Genomic DNA, 19,831 nt, shown 5'->3' with positions numbered 1-19,831 from the left:
AGTTTTGGATTACCGACACCTTAACACATGTTGCAAAACCTTTGCAGTGCAAAATTCACACAGTGCTGCACTAATGAATAACATAGTGCGCAAAAAATACAAAACAACCTTGGACATCTCCAATGGATTCTTTTGTCAAAATATAGCACCAGAAAGCAGATATTTAACTGCATTCTCAGTAAATGGCACTCAAAAACAATTCTGTCGGTTAGCCCAGGGGTACAAGAACAGCCCAGGGGTATTCTCAGCGAGAGTAACAGAATTACTACAACTATATGATGATGAAGCATTATCTTATGTTGATGACATTTACTTAACAGATGATGACTTGGAGACTCACTTGAAAAGGGTGAACACCATAATACTTGGGTTCGCTGCAGAGGGTTACAAATTCAACTTCAAAAAATCCAGAATTGCCCATCCAAAAGTTCTATACGAAGGATATGAATTATCAAGTATAGCCTGGTTGACAATTTTTTGAGAACTAGAAGAATTAAGAAATCTAAAACATGAAAAGACGTATCCTCTGCCAATCGACATTCTTCCTCTACGACATTACGCCTGTGTAATCTATACAGACGGACATGCTCAACCCTCCGTTTGGGGAGAACATGCATACAATCCCACATGTGAGATTACAAAAGAAGTGTGGCGCGGAGGTAAACTAAGACCTCTATTAACAAAATCACACTCAGTAGAAACTAATTCAGAACTACAAACTGAAATAATAGCTTTGAAAATGGCGCTAGATAATGCGGATCGCGAATTCCCGACACTTATAGTGTCAGATTCATATTACTGCGTCAAAGCATATAACAAGGATTTGCAGACATGGATTCAGAACGGTTACAAAGATGACACAGATGCACCAATAAAGCAGAGACTGCTCTGGGAACAAGTAGCTCTTTTGAAAAAAGAACTACCAAAGACTCACGTGACACACTCACTGAGTCATCAGCGTGATGGCGTTCACGTTGTGGGGAATTCATTGGCTGAAGCAGCCGCAGCGGCAGCCACTAAATCGGCTCCCGTAGATCGAAAAAAGCGTACATTAAAATACATTGACGGTGAAACATTGCTGGCGGTGAAAACGTCATCAAAAGGCGACTGCTCAGCGTTACCGATCAACTATCCACTCAATTATACATACATAATCGATGCAAACTCCGTCCCTTTTGCTCGAATCCCTGGAGTGGGGGATAGAGTGATTCCAAACATGGACAGGAGAAACTTGTTAATCGCAGACGCACACATGGGCGAGGGTCTCAGACACCTTAAATTAAAAGATTCTCTGGAAGAATTACAATCACGGTACTGGTGGCCAGGCATGAGCCTGCACTACACCATGTTTGTAAAAAACTGCCCAAACTGCAACAGAGATCGCAGTGGGGAGAGAAGCAGTTTAATACCTCGTCGTATCAAGGCAGATAATATTACCAGCAAAAAGAATGGCTTGCGATTAACATATACAGGCTAGTTTCCACTTATAATGTAGATCACCAGCACTCGGCTGACGTCCGGACTATTATACAAGATCTGCGAGTCTAAATGGCATATATGCTAAGAGCATGCTACGTTCGACCATTGTTTTCACTCAGGCAATCCAGCCTGGGGGGGAAACATGGCCAAATGAGCACAGCCCAGCGGGAATCTTCTCACTTCCTTCCTGAGGGTACGGGATGGTGTAAAGAAAAAACCAAGGCAGAAAGCAATCTATAATAGAAAGGATATTAGGTTCGGGAGCTGGGTAGGTCAAACATCTAATAAGTGTCCAACGTAGTCTAAATAACTTGCCAAGAAATTCTCTGAAGGGATTCAGTCCGTACGAATTATTATTCGGAACTAGGATGTTGATCTCTGACCTTGATAGTCAGACTTCAGTGGTAATAGAAAAAACCTTTGATGTCAAAGACCGTTTGGCTATTTTGCAGGACTTAAACAAAACAAGAAAAGACCTGAGCAACATACAGTTGAAACAACAGCCAACAACCACTGAAGAATCACCACCTGTCCCAGCAAGACCTGTCTGGATTCCAAAAGTCGGGGATCTAGTCAGGGAGAAGATCGCGGTAAAGAAGGAATTTGGGCCTTCTTACAGAAAAGCAGTTCCTGTCTTGTCTGTCAACGGGACAAGATCAGTTGTACTACCGCCACTTGCTGGAAAAAAGGAGAACCGAGTTGTATCCATCGACCTGGTAAAACCACAACATGTGGCCGATAACAAACAGTAGGCCAAGTGGACTCCCAATAAGTAGCAGAACACCAAGGTTTGCTACCAGTACAGAGGTCCTATCAAAGAGGCTCATCACATTCGAAACGCCTACAGAAGAACAACAAGGACTATGCAACAATGCAATAGAACTAAGACCTCTGAAAACACAAATAAAGACATTTAGCAGAGACACACCAATCTATACTGAAGTACCAAGTGAAAATGCAAAAAACAAAAATCCTGAACCAATTGGAACAATTGACAGAACTGCATCTGGTTACTTCATCAACTTCGATGATTCCTCTGACGGCTTCAGTGAACCAAAGACACAGCCATCATCAAAATCCTTTAAAGACAAAGCTAAGGAACTTTTGAAACAACTGAAAGAAACATATCTGGTTTCTCCATGGATTGAATTTTGGGTGGGTTTTGGTGCATTTATCCTCATACTTTGGCTCATCATGGTATTTACTTTGGGACGCTTCATTGAGGGAAAATATGCTAAAATGGACACAGCAAGTCAGAACATCAACTTGGTCCTCAAACCACACACATCTTCACACGTCGAGAAAAGAGAACTTTCTCCAGAACTTTCTTCAGCCAACTTCACAGCCAATCCGATACCTGGTGGGGTAGCCTGGGACAACACTGACTATGAAATTTATGGTCCGGTCGAGATCCTGAAATATCCACACCAAATCAAGATCTCCTTGAGTGACTTTGCGAAACCAAACTCATTTGCTGATGATTGGGACTTTGAAAGTATTAACAATATGATGTCTGACTTAGTAATGTCTGCTAAATTTACAAAACATGATTATTTGCAAGGTTCTACAAATTATGATAGTATGTATTGCTATAACCATTATGGTAACCATTTCTTGCATAAATCTGCACAACCTAGAAATGTTTTAAATTATAATCAATGGGAACATTGTGCTACACCTCCAAAAGGGAGCTCTAGAACCGTTTATGACAAATATTCATATTTTTCAGGTTTTAACATAACTAATGCTGAAACATTTTATTACAAATTGTCAAACAAGACAGGGATGAAAACCATGATAACCAACACAAAATTGATATATTCAGATTCATTCTTTGAAAAAATGAATACTTTTGGATTTGATTATTGGGACAAAAATGTTGATTTGAAAAGTGTTTGGGGTACAAAAGAATGGCAAGTACAGGGTTTAGAAGCTTTGTTTAGAGCCTGCATGATCCCAGAACAAATGATATTTTTAAATGACACTGTTCAACAAACCACCTGTCTTGGCTTAGCCAAAATCAAAGATTTAAATAACCTGTCTATTCCAAAGCCAACAATGTTTAGCAATAACTCTGATACAGATGAAGAAATAGACATAAACCATATACTTAACCAAAACAGAACACATCCTGATTGGAAACAATGGTTGATCTGGCCCACAGATACAAATAACTGTCAAGATAGATTCCTGAATAAAACACAGGGTTTCAAAATGACCAGGCCAGACCCTAGATATCCCCAAAGACATCACCCAGGGATAATAACAACCTACAGTGTGGGCAAATTATGCCTTCAATGGCTACAGACTTCCACACTGCCTGAAATTAAGCAACACCTAACTTTACTTACTGATGGTGCTGACTTGCGTGATTTCATAATGGGACCACGCAAACAGCGTCAAAAGCGTTTCATAGCAGCCTCTGTATATGCAGCATACAATGAGGCCTGGAAGGTTACTCAAATTGAGACAGCAGAAAGAATACGGGAAATTGACCGTATTAATTTGGAAAAATCACTTTCTGTAGTGGACAATGGGTTAATGACTCTGTCCTCCAGAATATTTTCATTGGACAGCATTGTGTCTTCAGCAATCGATATATTATCGCAAGACTTACTGTTATTACAACATGGTCAGTCACAATTGCGTTCTATTGTACAGCTTGGCTGGACGTTACAAAATCTGCGTTCAGGCTATGTGCCTTGGCGTTTAATCAACACAACGTCACTATTCCAAATCTTTAACCTTACTGATAGACAAATCGGTATGGCGCAAAAGGGTGCTGATTATACAATCTTGAGCATTGAAAAACTAGAAAGATTACCAATGACAATGTCAGAACGACCTGTCAGTGAATGGATAATCCACGGAATCATAAATATTCCAATCTCAACCTTCAGGTTTCAATACTGCCAAAAATATATACAGGCTGGCATGTACGAGAAATTGGGAAAGGGGTACCTTAAAACAACTTGGAACCTGCCCTATTCACATGCATGTGTCAGTAATAAAGGACAGAAAGTGTTTCTTAGTGGCAACAATTGTGCTATGTCACTAAGCGGCACGCTTCTGTGTAACGGAATTAGTTTGCACGGAGCCTGTGAAGGGAATTCATACAACCTTTCATGTCACCAGCAAGGCGCACCTGCAACTGAAATAGAACCATTCTTTCAAAGACTCTATAATGGGAGTTACATTCTTATTGTAGACCGCAGATGTTGCAGTCTTATGCCCGGGACTCCTTATCTAGTAACTACAACGGCGAAGGTCAAGTGCTGTGGACGTTCTTTATTCCCCAGCTCCTTTCCAGACAGGGAGGCAAGGGCATGGCCCAGTTTGAAAATTACTTCTATTCGAATAGATACTTTAAGCAGAATGAAAACAGTGCTTCTTCAGACGCCTACAAGGCTCACGTCATCTAAAGAAACGTATGATCTACAAGTCGCAAGGACGACTGCAGAGATACATACATTATTATCAACTAATTCCCCCGTACATTTCGCAGAAATCCTAAGCGAAATCTTAAATATTTCTGATACCACTGGGGTCTCAAAGGTATTTAAGACAGTATTTTCGATGGCATTAACACCATTCAAAGCCATACTGGGTATTTTTCCAGATTTCGTCCATTCGATTTTTGGCGGACTTCCCCTGATCCTGGGACTAATTGCAGGAATCCTATTCCTAGTCCTTATTTTTCGTTATGGCAACCCATGTCACAGATCAAACTCTCGCGACAATGGAAGATACGATCCTAGCCATTGGATACCGGGACCGGATATCAAAAATCCTGGGACTCTCCCGGCTTAGAGACCTAAACATGACTTGGTTTCTATCATTTCGACCAATGTGGCAAAGGTGTGTTTTACCTGTACTAAGGTGTCTGCTATGCGGAGAAGAATGCGTGTTAGACACCTGTCTGACGCTACAATCGGATGCGCCGGTGGATGCAGATACACTGTTGGTTCCTACCAAGGTTCACGCTTTGTGCTGCCCTCAAAGGCTGCCAATCCTGATGACGGCATTCCTGGAATCTTCACCACTGCGATTGAAGAGTAGTGAAGTTCAAGATGAAAGCAACATCGAACAGGTACGACCTTCTGTCAGCAATGCGAATCAGAATGTCAATGGAGACAATCATGCGCATGAATGCATGGTTACCCCTATTTCCGACTTAGTGGAACTTTCCCATGAAGCTGTTGACAGTTTTTTCGAAAGCCTGAATGATATGATGTTCTCTCCAGAACAGAAATAGAGACTTTTGAGTAAACTCGCACACGGCGTTCCCTGAATTCGGCCTTCAACTTTAAAAATAAAGTCACATGAACAATTACAATCCAGTTCACGGACAGCGATTTTTTCAGTAAGCCCCTAAAATATTTTTCTACATATTTTTTCCCGGGACACTGATCTTCTGCTTAAAGTAAGAAACTATTCCTAGAGAACTAAGATTTCTATTTTTAGATACTTTATATAGACTTTAGCTGCCCGCTGGTATGTTCACAAGTATTTTATTATGTGATGAAATGGTCTCGAACTTCCTTTCTGTATAGCCATATTAAGAGCCATTTCATGTGTATTTCTCATATACCAAAAAGCAATAATGCATAACAATGCGTGTTTACTTTTGCATTTAACTCATAGCTTAAGTGCATACAATATATATGACTGCAATTTTTCAGTATATTTGAAAATTTCAAAATGCATTTATGTATTTTGGGGTGGTAAGGTATACACTATACTCTATAGTATGTTGTACTATGTTATACTATGCATAGATTAGTAGATATGACCATAGTTAGCGTGGAGTGGGTGTCGTGTATTTCTATAGGTTCTGAATCAGTCCCCCTATTCCTGACCCTATTCTGGTTAAACTAACTATCAAGTTAACTAACAGTCAGCCCATGAGGCAAGAAAACCCCCATGATGCAGATACCGTTATCTGACGCAGTCACACTACGGCACAGGAACGTGTTATCTGATTAGGTCATAACGCTTGAGATCTAATTAGACGAGCAACATTCCTCCAGCCCCTGATAAGGCATACGACGTTCTCATAACAAATCAAACCTATGACAACCTGGAAAATCCGTGCGGCCATTGTTTTGATTTCACAGAGAACTTTTGCAAAAGAATGTGCTAACGAGCAAGTCGTATGACATCTTTATTGACGTACCTATGTCCATCCTTACGTCAATCTCGGCACCTTTAAGGTATAAATATTGCCGACCTTGCCCTATGCAAACACACGCGTGGTGACAAGACGGAGCAGCCATACTTGCCGAAGCCGAGAGCAGAAGCAGACCCCGCTGGCAGCAGCCCCGCCTTCCTGACGCGCTGAGAGACGCGCTGCTATCTCAAGCCGAGAGACCCAGCACCGGCGCTTTCGGGCAACCCTCGCAGGCAGCCTGGAATATCGAGAGCAGAGAAAGAGATACCATTCCTCATTCATCCTAACTTCCAGGTACAGAACTGAATAACCCCTCACAGAGAATTCTTTAGTTATTCACTTGGCAAAAACAAACTTAACTTAAACTGTAACTTTCTATTCCCGCCCACGCATTAGACTTAGGTCAGGTACACGGGGTAGGCGTATTTAGAAACACCAGTTGAGTACGTTTAGTCAAATGTATATGTGTATGTAAATATATTTTAATCATTTTAAACATCATATGGCTCAGAAACCATATCAATGTTTTTACAGTATTATTTTATACTATTGCTTTTAATGTATGCACTTTACTTAACTATAAGTATTGCAATAATATCGATCCATTTCTCTTGTACGAGAAAAGAGACTGATCAATAAATAACACCTTTTTATTGAACACGCCCGTCTCTTCCTTTTCTCTACATTCTGATGAGACTAAGAATGCACGTACTGACTGAGTAAAATAATTGCCTTGTGCTCACACGACTCTTGAGATTGACTCTTGATTAGGGGAGAGCAAAGTTGTCATGTTCTATGGTTGTCAGAAACTAAATCCCTTCTTGTCTAATCAGGGAAGTTAATCCTTCCTTGAACATTCGAGAAAGTTTCTAGCGAACTCTGAGCTTAGCTGGCAAACCCAAAAATTAAGTCTAGTATCGACAGTAGTAGACCTAGTTAACGTCTGGCCTAGGCCTTTACTGCTGTAGGTACTATTCCAATGCGCAGAGCCTATTGGGAAAATAGGAGCTACACTACAGTGGTATGCCTCTAAGTCAGGACGTTCTATAACTGTAACAAGAGATAGCTCTTGGAGACCTTGTAATTTCTGTATGATCATTCTTTTTATGATGTTTGCCTTGTTTCCTTACCCAAACATTTCCATTTGGTATCTGCCATGCAGGGTCAATGCCAATCCTTTAACGCAAAGTTTCGTATCTGAGGGACCTATCAGGAATTCTATATAAATATGGGAAATGTGCCATACTCTCCTCAAAAGTAGGGAAGGGAATAACAGAACTAATGTTCTTAAGATAGTGCAAATCCTCCCTTTAACTAATTTCCATGACACATTTCCTGAGGGAGCATTTTATTAGACTGATATGTAAAACATACCTTCCTCGCGGCATAAATCATGGAAACTGAGGGGCCCTAGCATTACTGACACAGGATTACTCTTGCAAGAGAAGGTTGAGAATACCTCAGAGAATATTAGAACCGATAGCTTTTCAGCCAAAGCTCATTTGTAAGAAAAAAAAATAAAAGAGCAGGGCTCTTGCATTAGCTAGGGCACTCCAGGCAACAGTACCTATCTCCCTCCTTATAGCATGAATCATCTCACTTTTGGGAAGGTTAAGGAGCAGTTTCAACATACACCCTGCTAGGCTTTCCCACTTCTGTCCACTCTGTCAAAGGCTGCTCGGAAGTCGAAGAAGCAGCTGCACAGTCCACATGCCAGCTACATTGTTGTCCTTGCAACCCCCCACAGGTTGAACAAGTGGTCCATTGTAGAATAATTTGGTTTAAAACCCCCTTGATCAACAGGGTTCAACCTGGAATCAAAAGCCCAAGCAGCTAAATGCTTTATCATAGTTGGAGCAAACAATTTGGAAGTAATATCTAATAGGCTAATCACGCAATAATTAGCCGGCTGAGACAATTTGCCTTTTTTGTGAATTGGCTTCCCTATGACTCATTTCCAGGTGTCCGTGAGACAGCCTGAATACGTTACCCACTTGACGAACACACTCAGAATTAGACTCCACTTTCTAGGATCTTTCTTAAAGATCACAGATGGCAGGCCATCTGGGCCACCAGCGCTAGAGGTCTCCATATTGCTAATTATTTCCAACAGAATTACTGGCGACTGTGTATTTGCAATCGCCTCCACATCCACTTGGGGTTGGGACTCAGTCACTACCTAGTTCTCAGATTCGCCACACCTATAAAGTGAGTGAATAAAAGTATACCAGTCTTCCTAACTGAAATGTGCCTCACAGAAGGATGGCGACAAGAGGATTGCAGAATTCTCCAGTCCCCAGAACTTCCTACTGTTTTTGTCCACAATGGCATCCAACATGGGTCTAGTTTGAACACTATGTTTTCTTTCTGTTGATTTTACTACTTATAGGACACATTAAAAGTTTCCAAGTTGCTTTGTTGAGATGCTGGATATTTTCTATGTGGTCGACAATTATTTATAGTCTTAAACTCTTACATGCTTGACAGTTAAATAGATTTGAAATTAAATGCACCCATCTAATCTGTACCATCTGTCCTCTCTACCGTCATGTACAATAATGTAGAATTCCTATTGAACATGTTTGTGTCTGATATTGCAAATAATTACATTTCAATAAATACACCCCAAGTGTGAGTCACTTGAGGGTTCATACAAGGGTTTCTGTCTCCTTCAAATAGGAGTAAACTCTTCCACCTGCATTACAGGATATTTTCCCATTTACAACACCAAGGTGTAAATGTAAACCAGAAGTTCATTCACAAAGGGGCATTTGCTCACCTATAGCCAGCTGTAAGCCATTTTAGCATTACTAGTAGAAGCTCTGCACCCAAGTCTACGGAATATCAGCCTTGACAGAGGGATCTCTAACACAGTGAAAGCTTAAATTGCCTTGGTGTTTTCCAAGATTGAGTTTGCAATCAGTGCTTACTTTGTTCCTTCTGCAAATAAACAATACAGAATGTGCAATTAATTTGCTATGTCATTTCCAAAGTAGGGGTTATGCACTTGAAAGCATAAGCAGTAAACATAGCCTCCAATGGCACAAGGAGGCTTAGAGTTGGGGCATCAGAACGTCCTAGGAAGGAACAGAATTTGTTTACAGCCTTCTCAATCCAGGCACCCAGGTTTTGAAATTAATTGTTGGTACAACTAAGTGATACTGATGACTATCGAACCATCCACCTTCCCATAAAAAGCTTCAAGTTCCCACCCAAAAGTTAAAATATAATTTGACATGTCCCACATATTGTCAAGAGGACATACGTTGCACTTCACAAACATACCATTATATTTGCATTCATTAAGTGTAATATCTAGATGCAATCTGTAGTCTAAGACTTTTGAGAAGGCACACAAACATATGTGCACCACAACAGTGTGCTACCCACTTAGCCTCATAGGCTATATGAAAGGACAGGCCTTCTCTTTAGTAGGCATTCAGTAACTGAACTTTGTGTGTGTTTGACACTTTTTCTCTTTGATGCGGTGATTCACTATTAGGCCCGTAGGCTGATAGAATCCTAAACAATGTTTAAGGAACTGAAGATGAAAAGAAATAACGTAAAAAACATTGACACTGCAACAAGTTGGGGTTTACTTAAGGAGCTCCCCTGATGAAGTCCTACACTCCAAGCCTCTCAATCTTCTAGCCATAGATTGCCACAACATCTAATACTGATGGGGACACCATTAAATGCTACAGTGTTTTGACAGGAACTCCTTATCCGAAATCCAGCTTACACATGATGCACATCACAGCAAATATTTCTGAAGCCTTGAGAAAGTCCATCATATGGATGAAACGTGTGTAGAGAATACATTTAATTGATGGTGAAGCCAGCGGGGGGCTATGTTTCATTTAAAACCGACATTCTTGCACTCTAAACGAGGCAGGGATGTGAGAGTTGGGTGAATGGAACAGCTGACAATTTTTGGTGGCTGTTCCATCACACACCTCTAAATGAGTCGAAAAACAATCACATACCTTATTTAGAGGAGGGTAGTTATGGGTAAGCTGTCAAAAAACAGCATCTCCACCCTATTCAGTGTACCTAAGGTTCAGACATGCCTTTGGTGGAGTGTCTTGCAATTCCATCACTGGCTCCACCAAACTACATTTTGGTAATTCCATCCGATATGGTGGTGGATCAATTGTCCATCCTAGGGTTATTAGGTTGCCACCTTGTCTAGCCTAGCAAATGCTATGGAAATGGTAGAGGAGTTACAGACAGTGGTAAGACTAGTGTCCAAACAGGCTGGGATGCACCTCTCACCTATGAGAGAGACTGTTATTGAAGAGAGACCACTATTGGAGCATTAACTAGGATGAATTTCTGCTGGACTGGAGAGACATTGATGGTTCTTTCACTAAAATATTTTGTTCAGTGTCTTCTCCAATGAAGCAAGCGGCCACTTTAATAGGAAAACCTCTCCCTAACACCTACCCATAATATGATGGATTTTCAACCACAGACTGCAGGAATTGTATGTCCACCTGCATGGCAGATGAAAAGTCTGCCAACCAAAGTCTGAGGCAGCCTACAAAATATTAACTACCTAGAAATTACCCTCGGGTCCTTGTTTAGAACAATGTTTACCACTTTACCAGTGCCCAAACATGGCCCATAGAAATTAATGGGAAATTATTCCGTATTTGTGATTAGCAATTTGTTCATCGCAATTAAGGAATTTTAAGAAATTGCGAAAAAATTGCGATTTTTTTTTTATACATACCATTTTGCAATTCTCAAATAGCGATTCTCAAAAAATCGCTATTTGAGAATCGCAAATAGGTATTTTGATACATCTGCCCCAAAGTGAAGAGAGATTCTAGAGCAGAGCATTTCAACAAGGAGGTTTTAACTCGATTGAAGATGTTTTGTCGGAATGTTATGTGTTTTTCAACTCTTGATTCGTCAGTGCTAGAATTTGTATCTTTTTTAATTCTTTCTTGCAATCACTAAAACGTAATAAATGATGGTAAGAAGGCCTCTAACAGGTGATTTCCTACACCAGAAGCCTTTTTCCCAAGTCTTGATATCTGAAGCATCAAAAATGATGAGTAAAGATGGGAAAAATAAATTATAACTGAAGGATGAAGAGTGAGGGGCGAAGCATGATGACGAGTAATGAGCGATGAGTGAGGGGTAGAAGTGAGGAATGACCAGGTAAGGGTGAGATATGAGGAATGAGGCTAAAGAGTAAAGGAGATCAGAAATGAAAAGTGAGCAAGGAGGCCTGCAGGATGAGTCACAAGGATGGCGAGTGTGAGATGACCCATTAGAAGTCAACAATGGTGAGTGGTGAGGGATTGGAATGAGCAAAGAGGAGTGAGGAGAGAAAACAGAGGAATGAGGGATAAGGAATGGAAAATAAGCAGGGAATAATGGCGAGTGAGGTGTGATGGATGATGACTGTGTATTGAGGATGAGGAATTAACAATCATATATGAGGAATGAGAAATGAGGTGTAAAATATGAGGGATCAGAAGTGAGGAGTGAGACATGAGGAGGGAAGACTGAGGGAAGAGGAGTGAGAAGGGAAGGATGTGCTGGTGATGTAGTCATGGATGCTGTATAGTCTTGCTTCATTCGCTGCCCTAACCAAGAGATAATACTCCTTCTTCTGATACTACTCTCTTTACCAGAATCTACTCATGCTACCCATGCGTCTATTGGCTCAAATCCCACCAGATTCAATCCTTAGCACCAAGTGTGAGCAAACCCCTTCGCGTTGACTCTATCCTAATGTTCACGAAAACATTGAGCGCCTGTTGTCTTCTCTTCAGTGACCACTTCATCTCATGGTATTTCTTCATTCTTTCTAGAATACACAATTATTCATGTTATTCTGTCTCCATTTCCCTAGGTCCAGAAAGGCTTCAGATGCACATGGCTCCTGCAATATGTATGTTCACTCTTCTTGGGTAACGCTCTACCTAAGGGGCTACAGCATGTCTGCTTCCATCTCATACTGCTGGAACACTTTCTCCACCAACTTTAGTGCCCACCTTTTCAGAATCTGTGCTTTGCTAACATATGGGATGATGAAGGTCTGTGACATGTCATATAAAGGTTTTCTCTTTTCCTGTCTATGTGTTCCTTGAGTTTGAAATAAGTTGTTCTTCCTGGTGTGAAACTCCAAGTTGTTATTTGAATGAAGCATTCTTTTCTTCGTTACTCTCGTCCGCTCTTGCCAAGGCAATGTGAGGCCGGGACTCGCAGTGAAACATGCTTTTTGATTGGTTGCATCCTAGTATTCTGGAGCAGGCTCCTCAAATGTTGTTTCAGCTCTCAACAGCAACCCTTCATTCCGTGGAGCGTGCATCAACACAGAGAACAACATTTATGAATCCTATCCCAAATCTTCCATTACCATTGGAATTTTTAAGTGAATACTGATGTCCTCCTGAAGCACTGAAGGACTTCCAGAAACATGATTGATAGTATTCCAAATTTTCGTGGCCACAGAACACAATCTTCCTCCAAATTCCACTGAAATCTACAGACCCCCTCCCACTCTGACCCCTCTTTCATTCTAGCATATCTTTGCACTGATCCCTGGCCTCTTCCATTCAGCATATGAAAAATGCCATTCGTGCCTCCAATTGCAAAGATAAGTGATACTGAATTGTTCCTCTCAGTTGCATTAATTAGAGATTAGGGCTTGATTAAAGGATGGATGAATGTACCCACAGTGAGAACCCTGTATCTTACCTATACCCAGCATGAATCTGCAACATCACATGCTGAAAATGCACATACAAACAAAGGCCTCCTTTAGAGTCTGGAGGGCGGCCCACCGACCAGCCAGATCGGTGGAAGCATTAGTCTCCTCTCCTTTGGTAGAGGACCACCCATCGGATTTAGAGATCCCAGCCAGTTGGGTGTGGAGCTCTGCGTTTTGATGGAAGCAACTGGGGCTGTGGCTCCATTGAAGTCACAGAACCTTTGCTACGTTTGATGCATCCATTTGACAAAGTTTGTGTTTTCTGAAAACAAAAAATAATGCCCCTTACGCGCAGGAATTTTTGTCCCTTTACATGGGACCATATTGTGTTCCCCACCCAGGACTTTCATGCATGGTCCTGGAAATGGAAAATGAGGATGGTTGCCCCCACCCCCCAAATAAATTTAGGTTAAGTGCCACTGCGACTAAATGGGCAGTATGGTCATATAGTAATGGTAACACTATCACTATGTACTTTGCACATACAGTTTTAAGACAATGTGTGATGGCTTTTAACTATATCACATGTAAATATGCCTGTATAACGTGGAATGCAATGTTAAACAATAATCTTGAGCGCTGTAATACCTTGCAGTCTCTATATCATTACAAACCTTTAAAAACACAGACATAACAAAGGGGATGGACAGGAGAATTTCAATGTACTCTTCTAGACAAGTACTAAGGGCCTCATTTATAGTTGGCTGAATGTGAATATCCTCAAAAAGGTGGTGGTGCCATAGTAATAAATGCACTTATGTCAATGGCACTCTAAATACAGTGGACAGGACATCCACAATGCTTTGCAGTAATCTACCAAACCCTAAATTAATATAAAATCTTAGAAACTGAAGTACTGTGGTGGACAGATTACTATTTGTGCACATTCTAACTATTGATTCTGATGGACGACAGGTGAAGAAGATACCCGATAAAAACAGAACCTGCTTCTGCAAGAAAGACTTCTTATAATAAGTTGCTCGGCTCCATGACATCCTAAAGTGGATTCATCATGACCTTCCTTAAATACTTTTCGAAAACCCTCACCCACCTTGTTACCCCTTGGTGGCATGCTTCATCACTGGGTCCATCCCGCTCCGCTGCGGAACGGGGCGTGCTGTGACCTACGGATTACGCGGGAGCACTTTGAGTGACAATGCAATGAAAAAAGAATATGCGGTCTCCCTTGGCTCCCAAATAGGTAACCGGGCAGAGTAGAAGTCTTGACAAGAGTGTGACTACAGACTTTACTCTCCAGCGGAGGAACCATGAAGCAATAGCTGAAAATCATTAATAACCCGATAAATGATCGCAAGGCAGGTGGTATAAGTACGTACACTTTTTATTAGCATGCTATAAATTATTTAGCTAGTATATGACATTAGGAGTGGAACCAGGCAATTACAATAGTAGTGATTCCCCATGGTCCTGAAGAATAGCCAATAGGGGTATGGCTAGAAATATGTCGACCTTTTAGGATTTAGGTACATTACCTCTTCTTTCCTAATAAATCCCCCCTGCTTTTAACTATACCAACAAGAGGTCAGAATAAAGAACCAAACCTACTAGCCAGGTAGTTTTAAAAAGACTTCACCATCCACCCCCCATTCCTCCCACTCCTCCCTCCAGATTCATCTTCTTTTGTGATTGGATAGTCACTCAAAGTGCTCCCGCGTAATCCGTAGGTCGCAGCACGCCCCATTTCGCAGTGGAACGGGATGGATCCAATGATGAAGCATGCCACCAAAGGGAAAGGGTTAGACTCTTCAGAATTGCCGGGTGCTTCTTTTGTGTTATAAATCTGTTTTGGAGGACGCATTCAGCTCATTCCTTCACTCCCTTTTTATGTTTTGTTACTTCTTAAATACTAGCACAGCCATTCTGGGGAATAGGATCCCATGCACTCAGAACTCACCGCTCAGAAAATAGATAGGAGTACTCATGTTCTGGCCCACCAGGGGTAAACAGGGATCTGAGAACCAGACTCTCTTTGCCTTGCATTTTTCCTCTGTATCTGACAGTGGCTTTTCTGTTGAGCCGTCGCCTGACTCTCCTGAACCTTGGCTGAGTATCTGATCAGGAGAATGAAGCGAGAAGAGTCCAGAGCCGACAACAGTCTGAGGGACACACCTCAAGTTCTGAAGACCATTTTCCCTGCAGTTAGCACCATGATTTGAAGAAAGTAAAATTTGCAGTGAAGGGCTGGTTGAAGATTCTTGACCCTCCAGGAACTTGCTCAACCTTCGGCGCTGTATTGGGCTGTAATTAAGGCATCGTAAGGCTGTGAAACAGAAAAACAACACAAAAAAGTCACTAACAGGACTCCAATAGCAGAAAAAGCACATAGACACTACTGCCAAGGAACCAAAGACTGGAATTCAAGGCCAGCTGTCAGAGCAGAGGTAGCAGCGAAAAACTGAAGCAATTCAGGATGGAACCTCTATTACTTCCAGTTACTGATGAGGACCAACAAGGCCACATTATGTCTGTGGTTGTGGTTTATTGGTGAAGCGGCCCTGTAGTTCTGTTTTGACTGTCCACCTTGGGGCAGCCCAAGGCTGCTTCGTGGATGGTTGGCCCATGTTTGGAGTGGCACAGTGACCAAAATATAGATGGCCTCAAACGTGGCCCAGAGTAAACACCAGTGGCTGAGATTAATACAAGTATTTCACGGATCATTTTGTGATTTTTCTTCCTTATAACCCACATTAAAATATAACTCCCAGAGAGCATAATCAGGATTATAAATTGTCTCTGGTACCAATTCCAAACCAACTAGAAGGCATTCTGCTCAGAGCATGCTACATAACAAATATACTCTGTTACTTACATTGGTATACTTTCACGCTGCACAGCACAAGGCCAGTTGGTCCACCCAAACTATAACAGGAAATGCACAGTTGATGCAACATCTAATCCCTAATCTAGGAGACGCTACTGCGTGCCCACGTAGAGGATGGCTCTGAAGAGAGCACCAATTCGAGGTGACAAAACAGGTTTAATGATCTTTCCAATAAAGGATAAAGTGCAGTCCATAGCAACCCCCAGATGGCCCAGAGGGTAGTCCGCTTCAAGTTGTCAAGAGAGTTAAAATAGGTCTTGAAATGTTCTTATGTTTATTTGAAGTTTACCTTATTGTTGCGTTTAAATGTTTGAGTGTTTGAAATGGATGTATTGTAGTTATTGTAATGACATTTTGTGTGAATAGGTGAGTGAATCATTAGTGCAGCAGGAGTAGGTGCACCGGGCCCCCCTGGTCTAACACGTCCACTGAACCCTGGTGTTGGTGTATTTTGCAATTAAAATAGCACTCATGGGATCCATTTTATTCATTATAGTAGAGCCCGTGACACTGGCTAAGCCACTGAAAGACAACTCTATTGATCGTATCGAGGTGCATGGCTGGTGCAGTAAGTTTCAAAATAATTGTATGCATATGCTGTCATATTTTACGCTATTAGATTAGCCTTACGTAGCTAAATATAACAGTGGTAAGGATTGATATTTACAACCCACTGACCTATATTAATAAGGATGATGTTTTACAGTATAGACTAGTCTTGAATGGATGGCATCCATTTTGTATACTGGCCACCATTTTAGATTTTGGTTAAGAATAAGCACGCAGTGAGCTCTAAACTGCGAACGAGGTAGGCCCAAATAGTTGCGCCATGACACTTGTTGTTCACCTAATAAGAATATGCCCAGTTTCATTTCTGTTCTGTGCAAGAGGTGCTGTCTCCCTAATGAATAGGCCCATTCTGTGTCTGTAAGTAATGTACTGTTCACAGCACCACTCCTACGCGGGGAGGAGTGGGGGAGTAGCTGGACGACTTTGAGCAGGAGATAGTGTGTGCCCGGCTTGGGCTGGTGATGTACGCCCCCCTGCCTCCCTAGAAGACGCATCCCAAACCTGTAACTTTCCCTTGTAGGCGTGCTCAAAACGTTCATGACGTGTTTGATGTATTATATTATGCTGCATACCATTATTGATTCAGCCCGGTAGCAAGCATTGCATGCAGCTTGTTGTATTTGGGCTCCTCTGCAGTGTATTGATAATAAACTGCTTGTTTGTATTTCTCTACTGACTGACCGACTCTTCTATAATGTAAGTAAGGCCGAGAGTTGGTTTAGTAACCCGATTGACCCTATTTGGGTCACTTCCTTCAGTTGGCGCCCGAACACGGTCTCTGTGTTATCACCCGTCGCACCCGCAAACGGGTCATGAGGTCGGGGTGCCAGCTGGTCAGGTGGGGGGATCGACGGGTACCCCACAGATAGAGCTTTGTCTCCGTGAAGCTTGCTCCGCCCGCCTGATCAAAGGTGCCCTGCCTATTGGTGATACACCGGAGTCCGAGAGGTGGCGAGACCTTGGAGCTGACCAGGTTGGTCTGGAGAGAATACGGTAGAGAATTTCATGCGAAACCTTGAGGAGTAAGAAGGTGAGTGAACTTGTATACGTTTTAGTACCTGGAAATTTACTGGCGCCAGTCTTGAGGTGGTGTTGGACTGCCCCGTGCGAGGTAGACCGTTGACGTTCACCTTTCGGTGTGAACTTGAACTGCTCCAGGTGATTCGGGCTCTTGAGACCCGTCACATGAGGGTTCTTGGGTATCACCGGGAGGGGCAGGGCCTTCGGGCGTGTTTTGTGGACGGAGCCACACCACCATCTTGAGGGAGACAGAACCGATAGAGGTGCCGGGCTGTGAGAGTGACGTTGCCCATCGAACTGTATCTTAGTGGTCTTGAACCACGAATGAGACGAGCCTTAGTGGCGTACCTCATGGGCAGCGCCGAACCACGCCTTGTGAGGCAGACCCAGAGTTGTATTCTAGTGTGAGACAAGCTCCTGGGCTGTGCTCTGATAGCGAGTTTGATCTGAATGGTATGGCAGATTCCTAGGACTGAATCTCGTAGTGGTTTGAGAGTCGTTACTGACTCTACGAGCTACAAGATAAGAGATAGGTTTTAGATTGTGTCGAGATGCAATAGGATTGAGCTGGGCTATCCATACACGTAACAGAGGTTCTTAGGTGGTGTATGGTGAAAGGTTGTTTGGGCCATGTTGTACTGCATACTTAAGAGGTTTGTTCGTACTGATTTTTGTTTGTATTTTGTGTAATGATTTTTGGACAAGAACACGTGGATTTGCTTTGTGCTTGCGCAGTGGAAACTGCTTTGTATTTTATATTAAGATGCCGTGTTTTAGTAAACTTGGATGTTTTGTAAGTCGCTGTTGTTGTTCACATGATCGATTGGAGGGAAGACAACCTGCCCCCTCAGAGTGTACCCCGAATTATGACATGTGCATAAAGCATGGCGTTGGCCTTATTGTATTTAGCACTCTATGGCATAAGTATACAAAGGACAATGCTGATTTGCAGTGGCCACTTGAGGGTTTGTTTGATGAACAGAAACTGAAATTTTTAGAAAGAAAGCGGTTTGCTAAGAAGAGTAGTACAAAAGGGGGTGGTGATGGACGGAGCATCTGAACCAAACAAACACTCACACCCAGTCAAAAGATCTGGGTTTGATACATCACCGTTCTTTAGCCCACTCCGCCACCCCAGTTCAGACATGGCTATATGCAAATCAGTCTGACCCTGTGCCTCAATGGAACAGTCCAGCCCGAACTGCCAAGCCATACCTTCCCTGGACCGGAAACAACCTTCTGAGGACCGGTTTCTGGCATTACAGCCGTCTTCAGCCCGGCTTACTTGAATCCAGTGGCAAAGTGAGCAAGGGACTCACGTCTGAGCATACCCTGCCACACTTATGGCGGCCAAAGCGGTACAAAACGGGGTGGTGATGGATGGAGCATCTGAACCAATCAAACACTCACACCCAGTCAAAAGATCTGGGTTTGATCCATCACCGTTCTTTAGCCCACTCCGCCACCCCAGTTCAGACATGGCTATATGCAAATCAGTCTGACCCTGTGCCTCAATGGAACAGTCCAGCCCGAACTGCCAAGCCATGCCTTCCCTGGACCGGAAACAAGCTTCCGAGGACCGGTTTCTGGCATTACAGCCGTCTTCAGCCCGGCTTGCTTGAATCCAGTGGCAAAGTGAGCAAGGGACTCACGTCTGAGCATACCCTGCCACACTTATGGCGGCCAAAGCGGTACAAAAGGGGGTGGTGATGGACGGAGCATCTGAACCAATAAAACACTCACACCCAGTAAAAAGATCTGGGTTTGATCCATCACCGTTCTTTAGCCCACTCCGCCACCCCAGTTCAGACATGGCTATATGCAAATCAGTCTGACCCTGTGCCTCAATGGAACAGTCCAGCCCGAACTGCCAAGCCATGCCTTCCCTGGACCGGAAACAAGCTTCCGAGGACCGGTTTCTGGCATTGCAGCCGTCTTCAGCCCGGCTTGCTTGAATCCAGTGGCAAAGTGAGCAAGGGACTCACGTCTGAGCATACCCTGCCACACTTATGGCAGCCAA

General features: G+C 42.6%; 1 protein-coding gene across 1 annotated transcript in view; it reads right to left on the bottom strand.

Moving 5' to 3' along the window:
* SPATC1L (spermatogenesis and centriole associated 1 like) overlaps positions 1-19,831 on the bottom strand; it is a 150,201-nt gene that overhangs the window by 37,200 nt on the left and 93,170 nt on the right. The window contains exon 3 of the mRNA XM_078683351.1: positions 15,295-15,660. Coding sequence (XP_078539477.1) covers positions 15,295-15,660 — 366 coding nt within the window. The remainder of the gene's footprint in view (positions 1-15,294; positions 15,661-19,831) is intronic.

This window comes from Lissotriton helveticus, chromosome 3_1 (genome assembly GCF_964261635.1).
Source record: "Lissotriton helveticus chromosome 3_1, aLisHel1.1, whole genome shotgun sequence".
NCBI lineage: Eukaryota > Metazoa > Chordata > Amphibia > Caudata > Salamandridae > Lissotriton > Lissotriton helveticus.
The sequence above is the reverse complement of the archived record's forward strand: the minus strand, read 5'-3'. Positions and strand labels throughout refer to the sequence as shown.